The sequence below is a fragment of the Bos indicus x Bos taurus genome, chromosome 2 (assembly GCF_003369695.1).
Source record: "Bos indicus x Bos taurus breed Angus x Brahman F1 hybrid chromosome 2, Bos_hybrid_MaternalHap_v2.0, whole genome shotgun sequence".
Lineage (NCBI taxonomy): Eukaryota > Metazoa > Chordata > Mammalia > Artiodactyla > Bovidae > Bos > Bos indicus x Bos taurus.
Genome location: NC_040077.1, coordinates 91,210,647 through 91,238,139, shown reverse-complemented (window position 1 = coordinate 91,238,139; position 27,493 = coordinate 91,210,647). Strand labels below are relative to the sequence as shown.

The window sequence follows — 27,493 nt, the reverse complement described above, 5'->3', positions numbered from 1 at the left end:
TTCAGTCATATTCCAGATTTAGCAGGACAAAGAGCAACAGCAGGAAATGGAGCATCACCAAGATCCAAAACAAACTTGGTTTAGAGTAAAAAAAAAAGAAAAAAAAAAATCCTGAAGCATTATTAGGATAATTAAGCACTAAGCTTGAAAGCAAATATAAATACAGATTAAAAATTTAGACATTCATGAGCACATTCATCACTACTGGTTAAAACAAGAGAATATTTCCCACTATCATTATACAATATAAAGACAAAATGGAAGTAATCTTGATACACATACTCACATGATCATATATGTGTTCTTTAAATACTAATAAAGATGATATTTTATATTTCTTACCCTTAAAATGCATTTAAATACAGTCAATTTGTTTTGTTCTCAACAACTTTGGAAGATATGCACAATAGCTTTATTTTCCATTTGACAGACAAAAAACTGAAACATAAAGAAATTACATAACCTGATCTGGGTCCTTAAAATCAGAAAGAGAACTGGGACTAAATCTTGGCTCTAATTCTGAAGTTTCACAGAATTTTTCAGTGTAAATTGAATCTCGGGGAAAAAAAAAAAAGGCCAGTGACAAAAATGAACCATGAAATTTCAACTCACATTGCCACTTTTCAACATATGTTTTTTACTCACTTTGTATCTTTTTACTGAGTTAATACAGTTGATACTTTCCACTACATAGACCAAAACCAACTTTATCAAAGAATCTGAGAACTCAGTTTCTCTTCTGCATACTTGGTGACCAACTGAAGGACTTCCAAAAGAATAAACGTTGAACAGAAATATATCCTTAGGCCCTCTAAGGGGAACAGTTGTGACAGGGATACATACATGCTTGTTCCCCAATGTATGAATTCCAAAAAGTTGCATGATAATGTACACACCAAAATTGTTCTCAGCACCATCTCTCTTACCATAAGCACATTAAGGAAAGAAATAATGTCAAAAGATACAGGGAATAAGAGGGTGCCTAACACAGATAAAATAAACTAAAATCTTTAGATATTAAAAAATAAAGCTGCTTTCTACACTTCAGAAAAATATGCTCAGACAAGAAGTACTTAACCACTCAACTAAAATCCAGGAACAAGAGTAAACCTGTTTCCAAGTTAATGTTTAACTTACAAGAGCTATATGAAATGCATTGTTGATGAAATCCTTGACCCTGGGTGGGGATGCCTGTTTGGAGACAAGAAAAGTTCAGACTACAGAACTGAATTACTAGTCTTATACACTGGGGCAAGATTCTATACAGAACAGGCATGTCGGGTAATCAGAAATCATCCTGCCTCGATTATATAAAAACAACTACATGAGGTTAATAAATAACCTGCAAGGAAGATGCATGTTTTTAACAATCAAATCCTATTCCTAGAAAGTGAAAAGTTAGACCTGAAAACTTTGGTTAAAAAAAAAAAACAAATTACAAAGTGTTTTAGCCAAATTTTTCTGAAATATTGAGTTTAATATGTGAGACCCACCTGGCAAACACTGGATTTATCTTAATTCTACTTTAAAAACTTTAATACTAGGATTTAGGCTTGCAACTGAATCTAGACTAATGGGAAGAAGACATCTTTATACATCTCTTTAGTATTCCTTTGACCAAGCAGTATTTACCCAATGGTTCTTTCTGATAAAAGTCCTATTTAAACATCTATAAAACTCTCATGAGGTTCTTTTGGGGCTTCCCTAATAGCTCAATTGATAAAGAATCCACCTGCCAATGCAGGAGACCCTGGTTCAATTCCTGCGTCGGAACCATCCCCTGGAGAAGGGATAGGCTACCCACTCAGGTATTGTTGGGTTTCCCTTGTGGCTCAGCTGTTAAAGAATCCACATACAATGCGGGAGACCTGGGTTTGATCCCTGAGTTGGGAAGATACCCTGGAGAAGGGAAAGGCTACCCACTCAAGTATTCTGGCCTGGAGATAATGCTCAATGGCAACCTTTAATACATCACTTTAGACAGAACAGTATGACAGCATCTTAATATTCATTTACTACAAATACACCATGGAATATCTGTGCCAAGGTTTGCAGTGTGGCAAACAGGGAAGATGTCTTAACCATACATACTGCCCTGAAGCAGACCTTCATAAATCTTCAAAGTCTTCTTTAGTCAGGTATGTGTACAGTGTTTAATATGAATGGAATACCAACTAGGGCAGCAAAACAGAAGACAGTGTTTAAATTTTACTCATTAAGATGAACTTGATAGTTAAGAAAATTAACTGGTCACCTTGGGAGGATGCTAGTAATCAAGGCATTATTCTGAAAACAAAGAGAAAGAATCAAACATTTATTCTGCCTGACTTCCCTTTAAGGAACTGTCATCAAATAATTGATGAGGAGACATTTTTCTATATATGTTCTACTAATAAATAAAAGATAAAATTGGGATATCATAGTTTTTCACACTCCTACTGAAATAATTAATGTGTATAGGCAAAAGTCACTGATGGCCAAGATACTCATGAATTATACTAGGCTCCCCACACCAAAAAGAACGTGAATCAACGAAGCCTCCTGATCTGCCAGTGCGCAAACACCAGCAGATGTAACAATTAAGTGAAAGTTGTTCAGTTTTGTCCGCCTCTTTGCAACCCCATGGACTGTACAGTCCATGGAATTCTTCAGGCCAGAATACTGGAGTGGGTAGCCATTCCCTTCTCCAGGGGATCTTCCCAAACCAGGGACTGAACCTAGGTCTCCCACATTGCAGGCGGATTCTTTACCAGCTGAGCCACAAAGGAAGCCCAACAATTAAACTCAAGGGAATTCAACGTGCAAAACCCAACTGAGGAAATTTTAATGTCAAAACCTGGTTTCTTCAACAAACAAATAGTAGGGATAAAAAGTGTGGTGAGGGGGAACCTACAGATTAAGACTTCACAGATAAATTTTCAGCAAAATACAAGTATGTTTTGTTTAAATACTATGTCAAACAGTAGGGAAATAACACTTATGAAGCTTAGGAAAGTTTGAAAACTGACCAGATATTTGATAATTTAAAGAATTATATTGAGATTATGTTTTTAAGAGGAGTTCTTACTTTACAGATATATTTTTAAATATTTACGGATCAAGGGGAGATGTATGGAGAGAGTAACATGGAAATTACAATACCATATGTAAAAGAGATAGCCAATAGGAATTTGCTCTATGACTCAGGGACCTCAAACAGGGGCTCTGTGACAGGCTGAAGGGTGGGTGGGATGGGAAGGGAGAAGAGAAGGAGGTTGGGGGTGGAGGGGACATAGGTGTACCCATGGCTGATTCTTATTGATGTATGACAGAAAACCACAAAATTCAGTAAAGCAATTGTCCTTCAATTAAAAAATTTAAGAAAAATTGATGGATCAGATACGTTGTCTAAGATTTCCTTTAAAATAATTCAGGGGTGGGGAGAAGGGTTAGGGAAGGGTTATAGCTGAAACATCATTGAATATGAACTGATAGTTATTGAAGCATAGTAACAGATACCAAAGTGTTCACTACAGTATCCTCTCTATTTGTGCTGGTTTGAAATTTCCCATAATAAAAGTTTAAAAAAGAAAGATGAACTACAAAGTATCACATGATAATCCACAGAAAAGGGATTTAAAAAAGCTCCTTGTCCCAGAGGTCAAAACAAATGAAAATCATTTGAAAATCATACAGTGAGTTAGACAAGAATTCTCCTTGTATACACAGTACTACTTGACAAATAAGAGAACTGAACCCAAAGAGATAAGTCCTGAGCAAGGTCGCAAAACAAAGCAGCAGAGCCAAAACTAGACACCACAACTGCAAGCCCAAAAAGGGGTCTAAGTCCAAGCCAAGTTAAAAGAAGATCTGAGCAGTCCTGAAGCAGTCAGAAAACCCATCAAAGGTGTAAAAAGAAAGTCTTAAATGTTAGTCAAGAGAAAAAGAGAAAGCCAGGTGGTTTGAAGGGCTGTGTGCTAGAGTGAGAGCGGTAAGGCTAGAAGATAGTACCACAAAGAACTGGGTATTAGGGAATCATCCTCACTAGCAAGCAAAAGGCTTAAATCTATGATGCATATTTGGAAGCTACTTGAATTCAAGGTGTTGAACGAAAAGACAGTTGTTGTCTGGCTTATAAGAGCTTATTCATGAATTGTTGAAACATAAAATCATTACTTTAAATAATGATTTATGAAAACAGCTGAAAAAATCATGATCTTATTAAGAGCACAAGTGATTTAAATCTTAAATATAAAAATGGGATTGATCTTCCAGCCCAAGCATAAGTTTCAAAATTTGACCACGAAGGGGCTTCAATATTTACTCAAACATTCTCATAATATAGTAAGGATTCACATTTATGTTAAGTCATTAAAAACAAAATTCTGCGTATGTCAACAAAATTGCACTATCTTTTCAATAAGCACAGTGTCCCTTGAATAAAACATGAACTCGACCTAGAAACAACATGACTAATTAGTAAGACAGTGTAACTCCATTTACTTTTTTGTCATTCTTAAAGTGTAAAACCTATTAAGTTTGATGGATTTTTAAAGGAGTCATTTTCAAACTACTGGGCACACATACCAAAATGTAAAACACATTTTAACTTTCGGCTGACATGTGTTAGTGACTATTTTCAAAAGTAATGAATTGGATTCCTTTTTTATTGGAAGAGTGGCCTATTTTTAAAAATTCATTTCTGGCATTAAATTACACAAGACTAAAAACTATTTCAAAAATCCATATTAAATATTTCAAAGTATATGTCCTTCAGTAAGAAATACCAAACCAGGAAGTCACAGAAAATTCCAGAGTGAGCTCTAATATTTAATATTAAGATAATTGAGATCATCTGTTAAAGAATAACTTGTTCTTTAAAGAGCTCAAAGTATTGAAAGGGAGCCCTAAGGGATTATGCAGAAACAGAAGCTGAGACCTTCACAGAGACCTAAAGTAATTTAAGTAATGAATTAGAGATGTTACTCTAACACATGCCAATATCTTCAAAGTAGTAATGTAGCTCCTCACTTGAAAAACATGTTTTAAAGTAGTACCCTTCTCCTCTAATAACATGCAATCAAAACTAACATGTAAAAATTCACATAAAGATGAAGAGAGAAAAAATAATTTTTGAGCAACTAAAGTAAAAATAGTGAGGAGTCATAATAGATAAGAGCACAGACTTGAATCGGCAGTGCTGACTTACCAGCTATATTCAGAAGCAGAAGGGGCTGCTTCTCACTAACCTCTTTAAATTCTGCATCAGTTCTCATTAATAAAAATTAAAAAAAAAAAAAGTGGGGGGGGGGCGCGCAGTGGGTAATTACAATACACATTTCCCAAAATTATTGTGAGGATCAAGGGAGACAATGGTGCCAACATCAGGGCAAGCTTACAGTAACCACTTCAAATCAATAGCCTTTTTATATAATAACCTTTTAAGAGGTTAATTATGAGAAAAATGCTTAATTCTCTTCTCATAAAAATATCTCTATTTTTACTCCGAAGTGTGGGAGGAAAAACTAGCACAAACAAAAGTACAAATATTTTACTTTTCTCAAAGGTCATAATTTTACTTATATAAGTTTAGGATCACTGAAGTCAAATTAAAACCACACCCTACAGTTTTCAATAGCATGCCAATACTGTGTTTGTGTTCAAATCTGATGAAGTGGAAAAAAGAAAATTTCGTGTTCTTAAAGTCAATACTGGGAATAAATATGCCATTATCAATTAAATAAATTGCTGATAAGGCAAGTCACAAAATTTTATAAGTATTTTAAAATTAGAAATAAAAAAGGAAAGCAGTTACCTTTGAACAATAAAGCATCCAAAGTTCAAAGAGTCTCTCTCTAGATGCCATTCTGGCTTTCACTCTGGCACTTTAATTTTTCCTCCAAAAAAAAAAAAAAAAGTTCAAGACCATAGAGTGTTCATTTTATTTTCCAAGTTTTTCAGCCGTTACAGTAAAGCTCAAAGCAGTAAGGAAAACAAAAAGAAGTGGAACAAATGGACTGCCTTCTGGTCAACAAAATTCAGTTTCAGCAGTTACTCCAACCTATCTTCATCAGTGGTCGTTGGATAATTATAAAAATCTGTGAAAGAGAAAAACATGCCAAGGATTTGTTTTAAAAAGAGGCTATAATAGTAACTGCAGGTTTATCTGAACTAGAAATTTATCTACCTCACATCCACGAACAACTGGCTAAGCTTTAACAACTGACTGAATTTCACAGAAACTCGTTTCAGGAAAACATCACAACTAATGCAATATTTCATATCAACATAAAGTCAGAATCCCCTTGGACAGAACTCAAAGATGAGTACTTATAACAAAAAAAAAATTGTCCAATGATAATAAGCAGCAAAAATGCCACTCATAGACTTTCTGTAAACTTAAGAAAGAGCACAACTTACTACAGACACATTGCAGACATAGAATCCCTCAGAATTTTACAGTCGGCTTCTTAAAACTTGTTGGGAATGTTTGCTGTTGTTTTGCAGGGCAGGGCGTGGGGAGGAGGGTGAAGAATTCCTGGTTTGTTTGAACAATCCTCAGACAGCAAAGGTCGACCAGCCCACCTAGCCTCTCTACCTCTCCATCCAGCAAGAAGAAAGGAGCACAAACGCACCAGCAAGGAAAACACCCTGGGAAAGCCTCCAAGTGTTTTGGGGATCTTTAAATTTCCACCTCGCCGCCCAGCCAACCGAAAGGGAGGCAAACTTAATTTGTGCCAAGCTGCCAAGAGAAGCTTTGGAAAGGAGACAAGAGCAGGGCGTCCCCCGAGCCGCTATCCACGCCCTCCCGACCGCACAGGGACACGCCCCGGTCAACCTCGCCCCCTCTCGGCAGCCCCTCACTCTAGAGCGCGTTCGCCACCAAGCACCCGGGGCCCTCCCATTTCTGCCACGCGGCCCTCGTTTCCCTATGACCCGCTACCCAACACCGCGCTCACATTGGGGGGTTGTGCCGCCGCCGCTGCCGCCAAGCCGACGTCTAACTCGCTTCCCTCGCCCCCTTCTCAAGCCAAAGCCCCGTGTCACCCCGCTGCTAGGCAGGCGGGCGGGAGACGGAGGCGGGGCGGTGACGGGTCTGGGCGGGGCGCGAGGGCTGGGAGGAGCCAGGGGCGGGACTGCACTTTCGGCTAATCATTCCGGCCTTTAAGGCTTTACCCGTCCCGGGTCACTAGCTGCTCATTGGCCGCAAAGGCTGGAAGGGGCGGGATTATCTGATGCCTCGCCCCTGCATACCTGCGCAGCCTCAGTCGACCCGGCTCCTGAAGACCCGGCGGCGGTCCCCGGCGGAGCTCTCTAGACTTCCCTGAGCTGGACGCGTTGGAGGACAGACGTGCTTACGTCTACGGCCCGCCGCTGTTGCCGACTGGCAGACGGAGCGTAAGGCTGTCGGCGTCATTTCCGGGAGTCATCTGAGGGCAGGGAACCCTACGGTGATAACTGAAGGGATTTCATTTTGATTTATGTTTGTAAAAAGGGGATTGGTCAGGGCAGTGTGTCGTGAGAACATACACCTGCTCCCACACCCCCCAAAAATCCTTTCCATTAATCGTGTTTGTGCCAAAGCCTCGTGCCACCCCGTGTCAAACTTTCGCTGTCGCTGAGTGTCAAGTGCAAAACTACTAAAGGCTTCAAAAAGGGTATTGCTCTTAGAAGAAACAAAAGGAAAACGGCAGCATTCACTAGAGATAGGTAGACAACTTTGCGCGGGATGGGGTTTGGAGGGGTTTAAGGAGAGGGGAAGACGCATGAGATTGGTAGTGGCTGTTGTTGTTCAATCGCTGAGTCGTGTCTGACTTTGCGACCCCATGCACTGCAGCATTGCCAGGTTTTCTGTCCTTTACCATCTCCTGGAGTTTGCTCAAACTCATGTCCATTGAGTCAGTGACACCATCCATCCATCTCACCCTCTGTCGCCCCCTTCTCCTCCTGCCCTGGATCTTTCCCAGCATCAGGGTCTTTTCTAATGGGTCCGCTCTTCGCATCAGCTGACGAAAGTATTGGAGCTTCCTTCAGCTTCAGCATCAGCCCTTCCAAGGAGTAATTAGGGCCGGTTTCCTTTAGGATTGACTGGGTTGATCTCCTTGCTATCCAAGGGGCTCTCAAGAATCTCTCCAACACCACAATTTAAAAGCATCAATTCTTCTGATGCTCAGCCTTCTTTATGGTCCAGTTCTCACATTTGTACATGACTGTTGGAAAAACCATATATTTGACTATATGGATCTTTGTTGGCAAAGTGATGTCTTTGCTTTTTAATATGCTGTCTAGGTTTGTCATAGCTTTTCTTTCAAAAAACAACCAACGGCTGCAGTCATCATCTGCAGTAAAGAAAATAAAATCTGTCACTGCTTCTACTTTTTCCCCTTATATTTGCCATGAAGTGGGGGCTTCCCTGGTGGCTCAGATGGTAAAAAATCTGCCTGCAATGCTGGAGATCCAGGTTCAATCCCTGGGTTGGGAAGATCCCCTGGAGAAGAAAATGGCAACCCACTCCAGTATTCTTGCCTGGAGAATTCCATGGACAGAGGAGCTGGAGGGCCACAGTCTATGGAGTCACAAAGAGTCAGACACAACTGAGCAAATAACACTAGGGACAGGACCAGATGCCATGATCTTAATTTTTTCAGTGTTGAGTTTTAAGCCAGTTTTTCACTCTCCTCTTTCACCCTCATCAAGAGGCTCTTTAGTATACATAAGCATACACTGTTGAACATATTATTTTGAACTATCAAGAAAAATACAAATTTTAATTTTACTTTCACTTATTTGGGACTCCCCTGGGTCTAGTGGTTAAGACTCTGTGCTTCCAATGCAGGGGGCACAGGTTACATCCTTAGTCAGGGAACTAAGATCCCACAAGCCACACAGTGTGGCCTAAAAAAATAAAAAATAAGCACTTTCACTTATTTTTTCTCTGATGCTCTTCCTTTCGTTTCCAAGTATATAATCTATTGATGCACTGTTTCCCTTCTCTCTGAAGAACTTCTTTTACTATTCCTTGCAAGACAGATCTACTAGCAACCATTTCCCTCATTTTTTTTTTTTTTTTGTCAAAGAAAGTCTTTACAGGAAATTCCCTATCAGTCTGGTGGTTAGGACTCCACGGTTCCAATGCTGGGGGCACTTGTTCTATCCCTGGTCAGAGAACTAAGAATCCTGCATGCCATGCTGTGTGCCCCACCCCCAATTATTTCGCCTTCACTTTTGAAGAGTAATTTCATGGGGTACAGAATTCTAGGTGCATGTTTTCTCTCAGCACTTTAAATATTTCACTCCACTCTACTTGCTTGAATGACTCCTGAAGATAAGTCAGATTTAAGTTTCTGTCTCTGTTCCTCTATAGGAAAAGTGATTTCCCCCCCCTCTGACTTCTTTCAAGATTTTTCTTTGATTTTCTAACTGTGAATATGATATGCCTAGGTATAGCCTTTGGCACTTATCTTGCTTGGTGTCCTTTGAGATTCCCAAATCTTGTCTGTCACTACTTTGGGAAATTTCTCAATATTTATTGCTTCAAATATTACTTCTGTTCCTTTCTTTCATTTGTTTCTAGTATTCCCATTATACACATATCTTTTATAGTTGTCCCACAGTTCTTAAATATTCTATTTTTTTTCAGTCTTTTTTCCTTTTTGTTTTTCCATCTTGGAAGTTTCTTCTGACATATCTCAAGCTCAAAGATGCTTTTTTCAGCTGTGTCAGTCTAATAATGAGTTCATCAAAGGCTGCTTCTTTTCTATTACAATGTTTTTGATTTGGAGCATTTCTTTGTTCTTAGAATTTCCATCTCTGTTTACATTGACCTTCTCTTCTTGCATGCTGTTTATTTCCTACAGCTGTTAGCATATTCATCATAACCATTTAAATTTTTCTGTATGATAATTCTCAACATTCTTGCCATATGTAAGTCTGGTTCTGTTGCTTGCTTGGTCTCTTCAAATTGTGATTTTTTTCCCTTTTAGTATGCTCTGTAATGAGATGGTTGGATGGGACCACCAACTCAGTGGACATTAATATGAGCAGACTCCGGAAGATGGTAAAGGACAGGGAAGCCTGGCATGCTGCGGTCCATGGGGCTGAAGAGTAAGACATGACTGAGCAACTGAACAACAACATGCTCTGTAATTTTATGATAGCCAGACATGATATACTGAGCAAAGGAACTGCAATAAATAAACCTTTAGTAATATGATGGTGTTGTATTAGAGGAGGGCAAGCTTTCTATAGTCCTGTGATTAGGTCTCAGTCTTTTAGGTCTATGACTTGTGTACCTCACAAGTGCTTTGTCACTCCCCTGCCCCTTAAGAGGGACAGGATGGCTAGAGTGTACTAAAGTTGGGTATTTCACATCCCCTAGATCAGTTAGGCTCTGATAAAACCCCAATAATTTCAGCTCTGGTAAAACAGTTTCTCTGATGGCAGACCTTTGGTTATTTGAGAATGGTTATTCTCACCCTCCCTCTGCCAGCAACATGAGAGTTTTCTCCAGTATTTACTGTGACAACCTCATTGAGCTCCTAGCAATAAAATTCATAAAAGTGGAGGCTGGGGCCTCAATGGCTGGAACCTCCTTTAATGCTCAGACTTGTCCACTCAGCCTCCAGATGTTTGTTAATTACAGGCAAGTTTCCCCAACCCAGTATGGACTGCTATGGAGGATTCTGCTAAGGGTTTCTCTTCTGGTAACTTGGGATTCTCTGTACTCACCTGTCACTGCAGTTTTGCAAGTAATGGTTTGCCCTGTGACCTCTCATCTCTCACGGAGCTAGGAAGAATTGTTGTTTTTCAGTTTGTTCAATTGTTTACTGTTGTTAGGATGGAGTGACAGTTTTCAAGATACTTACATGCTAAACCAAAAACTAGAAGTCCTATCCCATACCTTTTCAGTAGGTACCACACAGTTGTCTAAACTATGATCAGGCATGCTAATGTAAACACTCTAATTCTGATTACATTGACTGGAACATGGGTGTACATAAATACATGAAATATGGGTTTTTCTAGAATTTTCCACCCATTTACAATTCTTTTATTAAAGTTGATTACTTTATTCACTCAGAATAAGAGAATTATTGTATTGTCCTTTAGAATCACAGAACTAGAAAACTGGAAGTTACCATTAGAGATCATGTAATTCAATATCTTCATTTTAAATATTAAAAAATTAAGGCCTGAATCTGATCAAACCAAGCCTGTAGACAAGCACTGTCCAACAGAAATCTCCACCAGGATGGAAATGTTCTACATCTGTGCTATTTAGTACAGTAGCCACTGGCCATATGCAGCCATTGACCAATTGAAATGGGACTTGTGCAACTGAGAAATGAATTTTTTGTTTATTTTTAACTTAGTCACAAGTAGCTAGTGGCTACTGTTGGACAGTGCAGCTCTAGAGTTAATTTGCATTGTAGAAAACACAGAGGATAGAGAAATAAGTTAAATGATATTAAAAATAAATTGAGGTCTGGAGGAGTTGACGAGCCCTGCAACATACTGCATATGGCTGACAGAACTAGAACCCAGAACTCCTTAATTCTAGGCTGTTTTTGACTATCGTGTGCTGCCTTTTCAGAGTCCATAGGTTGATGTGTTTGGAGCAAATTTTCTCAGCCTCAGCACTATCGACATTTTGTACTAGGTACTTTTTTGTCCTAGGGAGCTTTCCTGTGCATTGAAGAATGCTTAGCAGCATCTGACATCCAGCCAGTAAATGCCAATATGTCTTCCAGTTATGACAACCAAAAATGTCTCCGGACAAAGCCAAATATCCTGGGGACAAAACCTGGGGGCAAAACTATGCTCAGTTGAGAACCTCTGAATCCCAGGATTTCGTAGGTACATAAGATGTCCTTTAGGACCCCCAAGAGAGGCAAGGTAGATCCAGCTTACTTAATAGTGTACTGAAAACTTCGTCAAGAATGTGATCTAGTTTTAAAACTGCAAACTAGAGGATCCCCTGGTGGTCCTGTGGTTAGGACTCAGCACTTTCACTGTCAGGGCCCAGGTTCAATCCCTGGTCAGGGAACTAAGATCTCACAAGTTGGCTCAGCCCCCCCAAAAAATAAATAAAGTAAATTAACTCAAGACTGGGCTGCTATTGGTGACTATCACCAGAACTAAGACTAAAAATCAAGCATGCTTAATAGTTGTTTGTTGAGCACCTTACTGTGTGCACGGCACTATGTATTTTACATGCACAGTACCATGTGCTTTACATCCTTTATCTCTAATTCTCAAAATAACATTGCAAGGCAAATGGAATTCTCATTTTACAGATTAGATAACTGCAGTTCAGAAAGTTTAAGGAACTGTGGCTCAGATGGTAAAGAATCTGCCTGCAATGCAGGAGACCTGGGTTCAATCCTGGTCAAGAAGACCCCCTGGAGAAGGGTATGGCAACCCACTCCAGTATTCTTGCCTGGAAAATTCCATGGACAGAGGATAAGAGGAGCCTAGTGGGCTACAGTTCATGGGGTCACAAAGAGTCAGACACGACTGAGTGGCTAACACTTGCACTTTCACAAGGTCACAGCTAGCTAGCAAAAAAGAGAGGCAAAATTCATACCGATTAGCAATCTCTGAATTTAACACGCATGTACTTTCTACTTGGATAACCATCTAACAGTTTTTTTGTACTCAAGACTGCAGATCTGAAGCATAAGATAAAGAAAGGTGGGGAAAAAGAGTAAAGGGGACTCTTACTGAGGTAAAGTTATATTTAATGGGGAGAGTTGCAGGGAGATACCACCAAATAACTACTATGATTAAGGCAGGCTTTTAGCAGAGAGTGGTACCTGAGCAAGGCTGTGATGGAATGTTAGAATTTGGGTGTCAAGAAAGAAGAGAAAGACAATTCTGAAAAAAGAAGGGCTTAGGTAAAGGCTTGATTCCTGGGGAAATTCTTTCCCAAATTTTTAGAAAACCATGAGCAGTCAAACTCAGGTGGAAAAAGGAAGGAGATGAGGTTGGGAAGATATAGGTTGTAACTAGCTCACCAGAGTGTCCTGAATGCTGGATCACTGATTTTGACTCCATTCTGTGTAAATTAGAGTTTTTTAAGTAGGAACATGACAAGATTAAAACTATATTTGTCGTTCAGACCTTGTGATATCTTTCTGAAGGCAAGATGTAATCGTACACTCCTAACACACAACACACACACACACACACGTGCGCGTGCATACACACAGTAATACAGTAATTTAAATTCAGTTGAAACATGAAAGAAAACCACTTCACTTTCATGTATAATGAAATTTCTATGGTGGCTGGCAAGTTAATTGAAAGTTACGACTTCCCTAGTTTACAATAAAGAAAAATTCTTTAATCAAGAAGAAAAAGGAAATTACAGGAAATTTTAATTTAAAAGGCAATATTTTTTCTTTAAAATTCTTATTTCCTTCTTCTTAAATGTGAAGGAAAGAAAATTTTGAGAGTGGAAGAGATTTCTTGTTCTAAGAAAGCAGATTTCTTGAAATTCAATTGCTGTAATTCAAATTCAAGTGAATCACCATCTGAGGTCTCTCTTGTTGTCGTTCAGTCACTAAGGCCATGTCCAACTCTTTGCAACTCCAAAGACTACAGCACGCCAGGCTCCTCTGTCCTCCACTATCTCTCAGAGTTTGCTCAGATGCATGTCCATTGAGTTGGTGATGTTATCTAACCATCTCATCCTCTGCTGTCCCCTTCTCCTTTTGCCTTCAATCTCTCCCAACATCGGGGTCTTCTCCAAATAAGTCTCTTTACTTACCACGTATCAAGGAGTATCTCCTTCTCAGAGCAATGCAATACTTTAGCCAGGCTCCTCTGTCCATGGATTTCTCCAGGTAAGGGGATCTTCCCAAGCAAGCAATCAAACCCAGGTCTCCTGCATCATAGGAGGGTTCTTTACCGTCATCAGAACCACTAGGGAAACCCACTTTAAGAATTACAAAAAAAACTTTGTGTAATCTCTGTTCCTGTATCGGTTCTACCACCACATAGATAGATAGTTTTTTTCCCTAGACTTTTCATGGAAAAAAATTACAAGAACTTCCCTGGCGGTCCAGTGGTTAAGACTTCGCTTTCCAAAGCGAGGAACTCAGGTTCAATCCCGGGTCAGGGAGCTAAGATCCCACAGGCCTCATGGCCAAAAAACTAAAACAAAAACAGAAGCAATATTGTAACAAAGCCAATAAAGACTTAAAAAAAAAAAAAGTCCACATTAAAAAAAAAAATTTAAAGAATGTATGATATTTCTAACAGTTAGTGTTCCTAGGAACTATATCTAGCACTGTTTTCAAGGGTTTGTTTTGGATCGTTCTTTTGACTTGTATATTCATTTGAATGACTGGCTTCTTTTACTTTTTCTGTTTGAGTAGTAAAGTGGTTTAATAATTATCAGCTTATTTGGAATTAAGGTTATGAGATCTAGAGTTTCAGGGGTAAATGACTGTAACTGACTCATTAGGCTTAACTTTCTTATACTAAAATTTTAATGGTAATCAAATAACAATTTAAAAAGATCTGAGATCAAGTAGTTCTTTAATAGTCTGACACATATTAAAGGCAGTCAACAATGGTTAAAACAGGAAATGCTTCAGTTTTTTGAGGACATTTCTAAAAAAATTACATATTTCACTTTCCCCATTTTATTATAATGGATTTAATATAAGGAAAAAGATCTTTGTTTACTGAACATTCCATTCTCACATATATTTCCTGCCAAAAGGATCATTAGCATTTACTTATGACATGATTCATCATAGTGAAATACATTAGTAGGTCAAGATTATGGTTTCCAGCTGTGAATAAGCATATGGAAAATAGTGCCTTAAAGAAACAAGTGTGAATGAAACAAACGTTTGTTTCAGTATAAATTAAGAGGGAGAATAGAAAATTAAAGAAATTAAAGGAAGAAAAACATTATTATTTTTTTAGTTTTAGAGCTTCAGTTATTGACTTCCTAGCTATAAGGCATTTAATCTCTCTGAGTTTATTTTTCTTCCATAAAAATTGGGATAATAATACCCAGGCCAGTTGAGAGGATTAACTGATAAATAAAAAGCATCTGGCATTCAATAAATGTTAATTATCGTATCTTGAAACTAAGTAAATACATGTTAAATTAACAACACCTTTATTTTCCACCATTGTTGACAGTCCAAATGCTGCATAGCTTGGGGAATGGCAAGGCAGACTAGTTAAATAGGAAACGCATGCTGCTAGGTAGCAAGGCATTATGCAATTCTTCCTTTTAAATGACTTCAAAATCCTAAAGGCCTGTACTACAAGTTCCAAGTACATTATTGAAAAGCAAATGATTAAATATATTGTCATTCACTATGCATTTAATTTTGTCTATGTACAAAGTTCAGACAATTCTTTATAAGTAAACATAATTCCTTTTTCATAAAAAGTGATTCAGTTCATTTCTGCTCATTTTCTCTTTAAAATCAATGCTTTCAGTCCTGAATTATGAGCAGAATTATTGCAAAGCTAGGAAAAGTAAGGAAATTTAAGAATTCCAAGATATAATGGTTGTGGCTTATTTAATCTCAAATTTTAAAATTACTCAGTTAAGTTTCAGAAAACTACTTTCAAATGATCATATATAATTTCAGTTCCAAATGATTTCACAAGTAGTACCAAAAAAAAAAAAAATCAATTATTCCCTACAATTTTGTGTCCATAGCTACAGAATAGAAAAATATACTCAGACTTAATTCTACCACAGAAATTTTGGGAAGTTAAACAACTTGTGAAAATATTTAGGAATAAAGTAAATAATAAATCCTACATATCTCATGCATACAATCCTGCATGCTAAGTTGCTTCAGTCCTGTCCAACTCTGAGTGACTAACACTTTAACTACTACTATTACTAGGCACCCCACTCCAGTACTCTTGCCTAGAAAATTCCATGGATGGAGGAGCCTGGTAGGCTGCAGTCCATGGGGTCGCTAAGAGTCAGACACGATTGAGCGACTTCACTTTCACATTTCACTTCCATGCATTGGAGAAGGAAATGGCAACCTACTCCAGTGTTGTGGAGAATCCCAGGGACGGGGGAGCCTGGTGGGCTGCCGTCTATGGGGTTGCACAGAGTCAGACACGACTGAAGTGACTTAGCAGCAGCAGCATTACTACTAGTACTATAAGGTATTAAGCAAATGTAACAGTATAAAGGTAAGATTAACTTAGAAAATCAGAGTCTAGAGCTAATGTTTATACTGCATGTAATAGGAGTGCATGTGTGCTCAGTCCTGTCTGATGCTTTGCCACCCCATGGACGTTAGCCTGCCAGGCTCCTCTGTCCATAGAATTTTCCAGGCAAGAATACTGGAGTGGGTTTCCATTTCCTTTCTCCAGGGGATCTTCCCAATCCAGGTATGAACCCATGTCTCCTGCATCAGCACATTTAGTAGTATTACTACCATTATGAATAAATTGACTTCTCCAACTACTATTCCATGTGGATTCCCAAGTGGCTAAGTGGTAAACACTGGAGTGTGGGAGTGTGTTGCCATTTCCTTCTCCAATGTATGAAAGTGAAAAGTGAAAGTGAAGTCGCTCAGTCTTGTCAGACCCTTAGCGACCCCATGGACTGCAGCCTACCAGGCTCCTCCATCCATGGGATTTTCCAGGCAAGAGTACTGGAGTGGAGTGCCATTGCCTTCTCCAAAATGAAATGCATAACTATTTTAAACCATCTTTTCCTCCTTTACATTTTTTAAAGTAGAAATAGGTAAAGCTTTAGCTTCTGTACTTACTACTGAGTTAAAATCGCTGGAACTATAAACTTAAGTGTTAATTAAAAATTAAAATGACTTCAGTGTTTCCATGGAAATAAAAAGACCTCATGAATAAAAAACTATTATGCAACTGATACAGAAGTCTGTTACTCTGAAAGTCACACCTTCTGTCTTAGCTACTACAAGCTAGATGTTTTTCAGTTGTTTTGTTCTTGCCTATACTCTTTGGTTACCCACTCCAGTGTTCTTGCCTGGAGAATCCCAGGGACGGGGGAGCCTGGTGGGCTGCCATCTGTGGGGTCACACAGAGTCGGAGACAACTGAAGCAACTCAGCAGCAGCAGCAGCAGCATACTCTTTGATTAAATTCTTCTTGAAGGTCTAAATATACCCGTATTTTTTTAATATAATTTTCATACCAAAGCATTTCAATGTATTTTGAAATGTTAATCAATCCTGAAAAGAGAGGAAAGATCTCTTAGGAGAGTTAATATATTTACATAACTTTAGCTGTCTATTTAAACCCAGAATTTATACTGCCACTTAATTGAAATTTAGATAAAAGCAAGTTTAGTAATTTATTAAATGTAAAATTGAATAAAGTATAAAAAGAGAACAAAAAAATGTTAGTTTAAAGCAGTTTTTAAAAAAGAATAGAAAGCAGAAGGACTAGAAAGAAAAAAATTTCTGAAATATTTTTATAATCAAGCCTAGAAATCTGAATCCCCTCAGGTACAGGGGAGTGATATATGTAAATATAGTCTATTATAGAGTAGTTAAAAATAAGCCACAAGGCTCAGTGTCTTTCCCTGTGGCTCAGTGGTAAAGAATCCACCTGCAATGCAGGAGACTCGGGTTTGATCCCTGGGTCAGAAGATCCCCTGGAGAAAAGAAATGGCAGTCCACTCCAGTATTCTTGCCTGACAAACTTCAATCTATGGACTCACAAAAGAGCTGTCACAACTGGGTGACTAAACAACAACTGCCAAAGCAGGAGGGGCAGGAAACGTGGGTTTGATCCCTGGGTAGGGAAGATCCCCTGGAGTAGGAAATGGCAACCCACTCCAGGATTCTTGCCTGGAAAATTCCATGAACAGAAGAGTCTGGTGGCCCACAGACCATGGGGTCACAAACAGTCAGACATGACTGCATGACTGAGCACACACACACAAAAGGCATTTAGACTGGAGTTCCTTCGTATTGCAGTATCTCTTGGAGACCACTGTTTATAATATTCACCGGATAAGTATTTGTTAAGAGACTGAAGAGATTGCTTCAATTAGCAACTGATCTGAAGTACTTTCTGCTCCCTAAGTTCGCTCACAGGTTCCAGAGTGGACTCAGCTGACCAGTGTGAAGCATTATTGGCGTTCCTTTGCATTTCTTAGCTGTTTTTCCTGTTCTACCTGATCTAAGTGTTGGAGGGCTCCAGGGCTACATCCTGAGCATTCTTCTCTTCTTTATCTACGTTTCTTCTCTGTTTTCTGTTTTTAAAAACCATCTGTATGTTGATAAATCACAAAATGTTTATCTCCAATTCTGACCTCAAGACTTATATTTCTAAGTGCTTACTAAACATTTCCATTTGGAAATCAAACTAACTGGTCCAAAGACAGCTCTTGCTTTTCCCTTCTGAATCTACTGAACCCAAATTGGTCTCCCTCAACTCAGTAAAATTCACTACCATCCCTATAGTTGCTCAAGGCTAAACCCCTGGAGTCATTCTTCATTTCTCCCCTTCCATCACTTACCATCCCCGCACCCACTTCCCAACAGCCCTTCAGTCAGCAAGTCTTGTTGATCTTCTCTCCAAAATATATCCTGAATCTGTCCATTTCTCTTTGCTTGCTGTATCACTATCACTCTAGTTCACCTAAGCTCTCACTTGTGCAATTCCCATAACTTATAATTGCTCTTCCCACCTCCATTTGTGTCCCTATATAATACACTCTCCTACAACATATAAAGCAAGGTGTATCACTCACTCTCCACTAAAAATCTTCTAAAGGGAATCAGTTCCCAACAAGGACCCTGATGTTTCTGAGAAGCCAGTTTTATACCCTGCAACTAGGTCCGTCTAGTCAAGGCTGTGGTTTTTCCAGTAGTCATGTATGGATGTGAGAGTTGGACTGTAAAGAAAGCTGAGCACAGAAGAATTGATGCTTTTGAACTGTGGTGTTGGAGAAGACTCTTGAGAGTCCTTTGGACTACAAGGAGATCCAACCAGTTCATTCTAAAGGAGATCAGTCCTAGGGTGTTCTTTGGAAGGAAGGATGCTAAAGCTGAAAATCCAGTACTTTGGCCACCTCATGTGAAGGGTTGAAGGAGACCTGGTTTTCACTAGCAACAGTTTCCTCACTCTTGGGCAGGGTTCAGGCCCAGTTCACATCCTGTCTTTAAGATGAACAGGCTTCAAGATGGAGTCTCTCCTGCTTTCCTCACACTGGCCCCAAAAGATACTCAGGATGAAATTGACCCTCTGATTACCATGGATTCCAAGGCTTTCTGTACCTGACTGACTTCATCTCAAACCATTTTCTGTATTGTTCTCTAAGCTTATGCCTGCTTGCATTTGTTTCAACCCTTTAACACATTTTTTTCCCCTACCTCAAGGCCTTTGCATTTAACTGTTTCCTCTACCTGTGAAGGTCTTCCCTCTGCTTTTTCAGTGATAGGTTCTTTTCATCTGTTGAATGCTCTCTCTGAAAATATCACCAAAATAATAAGCTGATAAAGGAAGACTAAGTTTCCTGCTTACTGATGTAAGAAATACTACCTTGACAATCTGAATAGTGTGTCTTGGGGGAAAGACAACAGCAAGATATTTAGTTTGGCAAGGGAGTCTAGTTTAAGCTGTTTTTCAATGCAAGAACTTGAGAGGTATTGGGTGAAGTCTGCAGACCTAAGCCAAAGTTACCCATCAAAGAGCCCTTCTCACAGAAATGGGCCTGCCTCACTACCTTTGCCATGCTCAGTCATTGTCTGGGAGTAGCCTGTGAGCAGCACAGTTTCTACACACCACCATGCTGGATCCAGAGCATAGCAGTTGGGGCAGCTGGCCAATTACTCCACCCCAAAGCAAAAGCTCCGAGTGGCTCCTTTTCATAGCTGTCAAGGCTCACCTCTTGTGCTAAACAGGTTCAGCAAACAGGCTCAGGGTGCAGGTCTTCTGTGGTTCTTCTGTCTTCCTGAGGGTAAACTCAGACAGTACCTCTGACACCACAGTAGATCTTTGGGATCACAACTGATACGCTCTCCCTCACCCTCAGCTATCACTTCATCACGTCTTGGTGGCTTGCAAGTGGTATGACTCAAAATCTTAACTCCTGAAAGGTCTTAGCAGTCATCCTGTCCTCATGCTGACATTGCTGCATGAGTCTGTTCACCCATACAGTAGGGCATGGGGCACCAAAAGGTGCCCAAATGGATCATCTGGGTTTCACATATAGTCTCCCTGCCCTAACTCCTCCTGCTGATCAGAATCCACCATCCCAGACAGAATGTGGACGCCTCTTCTCACCGGCTGGTTCCTGGATACAAGGACTCCAAATGTCCTGACATCAGCTATATCTTGTAAGTTCCATTAAAACTTTGTGTTCCCCCTGGCAAGAGTATGCTCCCTTTGGGGACCAGGGCCTACAATCCTGCAGGCCCACAGTTGAAGAGGTAGAAAACACAAAATCTCCCAGTGTGTCATTGGGAATGATGGTAAATGCAGCCACTCCTGCCTCAGCCCCTTTGTTATTAGGCTCATGCATTCTTCCTGTTTGGAAGACAGCACCATCCAGAGGTCTTTGATGTAATGCATACACTGTATCACCAAGGATGGCACTCAAACTTTCAGAAGGTTGCCTCTCAGTTAATGCATAGCTCTGCTTTCAGAATGCCATTTCAGCATTCTATGAACTTACCAACTTAACTGAAGCAATTTCTTGAAGAAACAAATCATACAAATTGTTGAATCCTGCCCCCAAGGTCACAGGTGTAAGGCCTTGCACCAAGGCCACAGAAGCAGAGCCAAAATTTAAGGCAACCTTGGAAGTTGACTGAGCCCCTTTGTAACTGTTGCCAAAAGCTCATGAGCATTACTAACAAGCTACCTGACTCGCAATTAGACAAAGATGCCCACTCCAGTAAACAACCTATACTGCCCCAACCAATCACCTAACACCAACCTTCCAGCAGGAATTTTGCCTTGAGGTTATAAAAACTGACTATTAACTCATGAAAACTGTCGACTCTCCCTGGCCTGTCAGGAGTTGTCAGCCCTCTGTGCTCACAGTGCTCATTTTCTCTCTATTCTTTGTTCTTAATGAACTCACTCCTTTCTGCAATACTCTGAGTCTGGAAATTCTTTTCCAACCCGTGCTTGGACTGCCTCTACATAAATTATTTTGCATACATATTCATAACTCTTTGTATTAATACTGAATACAGTCTTAATTGCTGCATTAACCTAGACGTCCAACTTTTTCCCCTCCCCAGACAACTAAAAGACAGAACACCAGGAACTGTATTTTTCTAATGAGCATGCTTACCATTTTATATTTATAAATTTTAAGGATGCTATGTATATAATAAAATCCAAAGGCATTTTCACATCCGATTGATCTATATCTATTTTTAAATGTTCAACAGCAACAGTAAGATAAAACTATTTAGTGGCCAGTGTTCTGTTTTTTAGATTTTGTCTAAGTATTCAAAGATTATATATCAAATAACTCAGTTTAATATCTGTCTAACCTATTTTAAGTTACCTAAGGATCTTCCCAGTAGCTCAGCTGGTAAAAGAATCCACCTGCAATGCAGAAGACCCCGGTTTGATTCCTGGGCGACGAAGATCCTTGGAGAAGGAATAGGCTACCCACACCAGTATTCCTGAGGCTTCTCTGGTGGCTCAGATGGTAAAGAATCCACCTGCAATGAGGGAGATCTGGGTACAATCCTTGGGTTGGTAAGATATGCTGGAAAAGGGAATGGCTACCCACTCCAGTATTTTGGCCTGGAGAATTCCATAAACAGAGGAGGCTAGCAGGCTACAGTCCATGGGGATGCAAAGAGTCAGATATGACTAAGCAATTTTCACTTCAAGGATTTAGAAATTACAATTTTAGTTAAATATAAAGTTCTTAAGAATTTTCACATTATAGAAATATAATAACCTTTTAAAGATACCTACCATTATAATTTTACCTAGTTAAAATAATGGTTCTAATGATAATGGAATGGGTGAATGGAATAGGTGAATTTAACTCAGATGACCATTATATCTAATACTATGGAGAGGAATCCCTTACAAGAAATGGAGTAGCCATCATGGTCAACAAAAGAGTCTGAAATGCAGGACTTGGATGCAATCTCAAAAATGACAGAATGATCTCTGTTCATTTCCAAGGCAAACCATTCAATATCACGGTAATCCAAGTCTATGCCCCAACCAATAATGCTGAAGAAGCTGACGTTGAACGGTTCTATGAAGACCTACAAAACCTTTTAAAACTAACACCCAAAAAAGATGTTCTTTTCATTATAGGGGACTGGAATGCAAAAGTAGGAAGTCAAGAAACTGGAGTAACAGGTAAATTTGGCCTTGGAATACGGAATGAAGCAGGGCAAAGACTAATAGAGTTTTGCCAAGAGAATGCACTGGTCATAGCAAACACCCTCTTCCAACAACACAAGAGAAGACTCTACACATGGACATCACCAGATGGTCAACATCGAAATCAGATGGATTATATTCTTTGCAGCCAAAGATGGAGAAGCCCTATACAGTCAGCAAAAACAAGACCAGGATCTGACTGTGGCTCAGATCATGAACTCCTTATTGCCAAATTCAGACTTAAGTTGAAGAAAGTAGGGAAAACCACTAGATCATTCAGGTATGACCTAAATCAAATCCCTTATGATTATACAGTGGAAGTGAGAAATAGATTTAAGGGCCTAGATCTAATAGACAGAGTGCCTGATGAACTATGGACAGAGGTTCCTAATATTGTACAGGCGACAGGAATCAAGACCATCCCCCTAGAAAAGAAATGCAAAAAAGCAAAATGGCTGTCTGAGGAGGCCTTACAAATAGCTGTGAAAAGAAGAGAAGCAAAAAGCAAAGGAGAAAAGGAAAGATATAAGCATCTGAATGCAGAGTTCCAAAGAATAGCAAGGAGAGATAAGAAAGCCTTCCTCAGCAATCAACGCAAAGAAATAGAGGAAAACGACAGGATGGGAAAGAGTAGAGATCACTTCAAGAAAATTAGAGATACCAAGGGAATATGTCATACAAAGATTGGCTCAATAAAGGACAGAAATGGCATGGTCCTAACAGAAGCAGAAGATATTAAGATGTGGCAAGAATACACAGAAGAACTGTACAAAAAAGAGCTTCACGACCAAGATAATCACGATGGTATGACCATTCACCTAGAGCCACACATCCTGGAATGTGAAGTCAAGTGGGCCTTAGAAAGCATCACTAGGAACAAAGCTAGTGGAAGGGATGGAATTCCAGTTGAGCTATTTCAAATCCTGAAAGATGATGCTGTGAAAGTGCTGCACTCAATATGCCAGCAAATTTGGAAAACTCAGCAGTGGCCACAGGACTGGAAAAGGTCAGTTTTCCAATCCCAAAGAAAGGCAATGCCAAAGAATGCTCAAACTACCGCACAATTGCACTCATCTCACACGCTAGTGAAGTAATGCTCAAAATTTTCCAAGCCAGGCTTCAGCAATATGTGAACCATGAACTTCCAGATGTTCAAGTTGGTTTTAGAAAAGGCAGAGGAACCAGAGATCAAATTGCCAACATCCACTGGATCATGGAAAAAGCAAGAGAGTTCCAGAAAAGCATGTACTTCTGCTTTATTGACTATGCCAAAGCCTTTGACTGTGTGGAAAATTCTGAAAGAAATGGGAATACCAGACCACCTGACCTATCTCTTGAGAAACCTATATGCAGGTCAGGAAGCAACAGTTAGAACTGGACATGGAACAACAGACTGGTTCCAAATAGGAAAAGGAGTACATCAAGGCTGTATATTGTCACCCTGCTTATTTAACTTATATGCAGAGTACATCATGAAAAACGCTGGGCTGGAAGAAGCACAAGCTGGAATCAAGATTGCCTGTTATATCAATAACTTCAGATATGCAGATGACACCACCCTTATGGCAGAAAGTGAAGAGGAACTAAAAAGCCTCTTGATGAAAGTGCAAGTGGAGAGTGAAAAAGTTGGCTTAAAGCTCAACATTCAGAAAACTAAGATGATGGCATCTGGTCCCATCACTTCATGGCAAAGAGATGGGGAGACAGTGGAAACAGTGTCAGACTTTATTTTGGGGGGCTCCAAAATCACTGCAGATGGTGACTGCAGCCATGAAATTAAAAGATGCTTACTCTATGGAAGGAAAGTTATGACCAACCTAGATAGCATATTCAAAAGCAGAGACATTACTTTGCCAACAGAAGTCCGTCTAGTCAAGACTATGGTTTTTCTAGTGGTCATGTATGGATGTGAGAGTTGGACTGTGAAGAAAGCTGATCGCCAAAGAATTGATGCTTTTGAACTGTGGTGTTGGAGAAGACTCTTGAGAGTCCCTTGGACTGCAAGGAGATCCAACCAGACCATTCTCAAGGAGATGAGGCCTGGGTGTTCTTTGGAAGGAATGATGCTAAAGCTGAAACTCTAGTACTCTGGCCACCTCATGTGAAGAGTTGACTCGTTGGAAAAGACTCTGATGCTGGGAGGGATTGGGAGCAGAAGGGGACGACAGAGGATGAGATGTCTGGATGACATCACTGACTCGATGAACGTGAGTTTGAGTGGACTCTGGGAGTTGGTGATGGACAGGGAGGCCTAGCATGTTGCAATTCATGGGGTCACAAAGAATCGGACACGACTGAGTGACTAAACTGAATAATAATGGTTCTAAATTTTTTTAATGTTAAGCAATCCATAGAAATAAAAACTATAATGCTACCTCACTTGGCCCATAAAACCAATGCAAAAATATAGAAAGTTTAAACCATGAGATGTTCAATCTTCTTGTATAATCTAGAATATTGTATTGGTAGTAATTTCATAAAGTCAGGAAAAGATAATTGTTTTTCAGTCCTTTAAACCAGTATGATTAATTCACTCTAATGTATCTAATGATTCATCTATTTATCAGAAATATTGTATGAAAAATTTTTATAAAAGTATATAAATTTCAGGCCTTCCCTGGTGGCTCAAATGGTAAAGAATCTACCTACAATAGAGGAGACTGGGGTTCATCCCTGAGTTGGGAAAATCAGCTAGAGAAGGGAATGGCTACTCACTCCAGTATTCTTGCCTGGAGAATTCCATGGGCAGAGTAGGGCTATAGCCCTGGTGGTTTACAGTCCATGGGGTCGCAAAGATTCAGATACAGATGAGCGACTAACACTTTCACTTTTATATAATGTTCATATTCATAAATAAAATTACAAAAATTTTAAATCCTGTTTCAGAGCCCTTCATCTTAGAAATAAGACTTCTCTTACTTTTAACCAGAAGTGTCTCTTAAAAGCAATTTTATAGAAAAGAAACAAAAACAGTTTCATTATTTTTCTTTCCATTTTAGAAATTCATTAGATATTGCCAGACTGAGCACACGATGACAGAATAATCATTTTCACCAATTAATCTTTAATGTTTCCCTAGGGAGGGAAAAGGAGAAGAGGAGCAAAATGGAAAAATGAGAGGGAGCTTTAGTCAAATACAAAATTAACATTAAAAGACTAATTATCTTTACTTAATTAAAGAGATGGGAAAACTTAGATTCAGCAAAAGTTATTTTGACATACATGCACGGGGGAGAGGGAAGAAGGGAGGGACAGAGTGAGAGACAGAGGGAGAAGACCATTATAATTGGTTTAAACGTTAATTCAGGTCCCTTGACAATTTGATTTACATGATTAAAAAGCCAGTACTTGTTAATACTTGTGTAGTAATGATAGGGAGGGAACCTCATATTAAACAAAGTAATCCTTCTCTTTTAGATAAATAAGACCTCCTTTTGAGGTGTTTTGAAGGGAAGAAGAAAAAGAAGGGGAGACAGAACAGAGGGAAATGGAGGAACACAGGACGAGGAAAGAAGAATAAAGGACATTATATTGAAATTATGATTTGAAAAGATCTAAAAAATATGGTTTTCCTTTTTTTTATTTTCCCCTTGCCTTTGCCAAAGAATCTTTTAAGGAGGCAATTTCATAATCCCTGGAATATATTCTGGAAGTTTCCTCTTGCCTTAAAATGTAGATGGCTGTATGTTTCGTATGTTGCTGCTTTTTTGCTTCAAAGTGCCTCCCAAAAGGAACAATTTTGTTCATATCAAAAGTTCCCCCAAAGTAACCATTAAAATTCTAAATAATCCTTCTATCATTTAGAAAGTTAAGATTACACATTGTGATTTTAGTACAAATACAGATAAGATGCAAGAGTTCAGCAGAGAGTGAGTGCAGAAGCAGACTAAAGGTAAACTGGCAACAGTAAGCCAAATTTTATTTACTTTGTATCTTGGGGCCCCGCCCTACACCAAGAACTAGACTTCCAATGGACAAAATAAAACAACAGTAAGTTGGATGTGAGAGCTGGACTGTGAAGAAAGCTAAGTGCCGAAGAATTGATGCTTTTGAACTGTGGTGTTGGAGAAGACTCTTGAGAGTCCCTTGGACTGCAAGGAGAGCCAACCAGTCCATTCTGAAAGAGATCAGCCCTGGCATTTCTTTGGAAGGAATGATGCTGAAGCTGAAACTCCAGTACTTTGGCCACCTCATACGGAGAGTTGACTCATTGGAAAAGACTCTGATGCTGGGAGGGATTGGGGGCAGAAGGAGAAGGGGACGACAGAGGATGAGATGGCTGGATGTCATCACTAACTCGATGGACATGAGTCTGAGTGAACTCTGGGAGTTGGTGATGGACAGGGAGGCCTGGCGTGCTGCGATTCATGGGGTTGCAGAGTCACACACGACTGAGCAACTGAACTGAACTGAACTGAACTGAACTTAAGTAAAGTTCTGATAAGATTTTCATAAGTGACCTGAGACAGTTTTTCTAAGGGATGCTAGTCTACAGAGAAACCTTCTGAATATACAAAACTTCGCCTCATCTTCATCCTTATGAATTTCCACTTATAGATGCACAATGAAGAAATGACAAGGACAAACAGTAGTGTTGTCAGTAATAATGCAGATTTCTACCCAAAATACGTTTTTCAGGCTGATAAATCAATGGATTTTTAAAGAGCTTCTTATTGTTAGATATTACTCTCAGATTTAACAAACTAAACTTAGCATTTGCATTTGTAGTGTTTGATTAAAAAAAAAAAGAAATAAGAGTTCAAACCCGATATGAACTTACCTCACCATCTCACCATTGTCATTGAAAGACCCTGTGCAGGAGGCTCAAAGGGCCTCAGAAAAACACGCTGTTTCCAAGTTGGTCAGATTTTGATGGGACCTCCAAAACAGTCAAATATTGGCTCCTTTAAAATACTTCCAAAATTACCTGTTGATAAAGCAAAACTGAGTTTTTTGCTTACTGCAGTAAGGGCGAATACTATTTTGATAGTCTTAGCAGTCTTCACAGGGAAGTCAGAGGTACAATCTTTATGAGCTTTGGCGATCTGGTTTAAAATGAGTTTCAAAATGGGATCTGAATGGCAAAATAGGCAAAATTTTTATTACATATTTTTTGATTGGACAAAGGGAGGTGAGAGTTTAGAAGTGAGTCTTTCAAA

At 39.3% G+C, this 27,493-nt stretch overlaps 2 protein-coding genes across 8 annotated transcripts in view; both read right to left on the bottom strand.

Moving 5' to 3' along the window:
- The window catches only part of NBEAL1 (neurobeachin like 1), a 155,806-nt gene extending 148,185 nt beyond the window's left edge, over positions 1-7,621 (bottom strand). For 4 of the 7 annotated variants that reach the window (XM_027564855.1, XM_027564874.1, XM_027564828.1 and 1 more), the window contains exons 1-2: positions 6,939-7,082; positions 5,795-6,077 (exon numbers count right to left, since the gene is read on the bottom strand). In XM_027564855.1, the coding sequence (XP_027420656.1) occupies positions 5,795-5,845 (51 nt within the window). In that variant the 5' untranslated portion in view covers positions 5,846-6,077; positions 6,939-7,082. Of the gene's footprint in view, positions 1-5,794; positions 6,078-6,399; positions 6,473-6,614; positions 6,875-6,938; positions 7,083-7,233 lie in introns of those variants that run through there. The other 3 variants (XM_027564835.1, XM_027564848.1, XM_027564843.1) reach the window with 3 other exon arrangements.
- Positions 7,622-14,120: 6,499 nt separating this feature from the next.
- The window catches only part of CARF (calcium responsive transcription factor), a 78,602-nt gene continuing 65,229 nt past the window's right edge, over positions 14,121-27,493 (bottom strand). The window contains exons 19-20 of the transcript XR_003514902.1: positions 27,115-27,261; positions 14,121-14,136 (exon numbers count right to left, since the gene is read on the bottom strand). The gene's annotated coding sequence lies outside the window, so the exon portion shown is untranslated. The remainder of the gene's footprint in view (positions 14,137-27,114; positions 27,262-27,493) is intronic.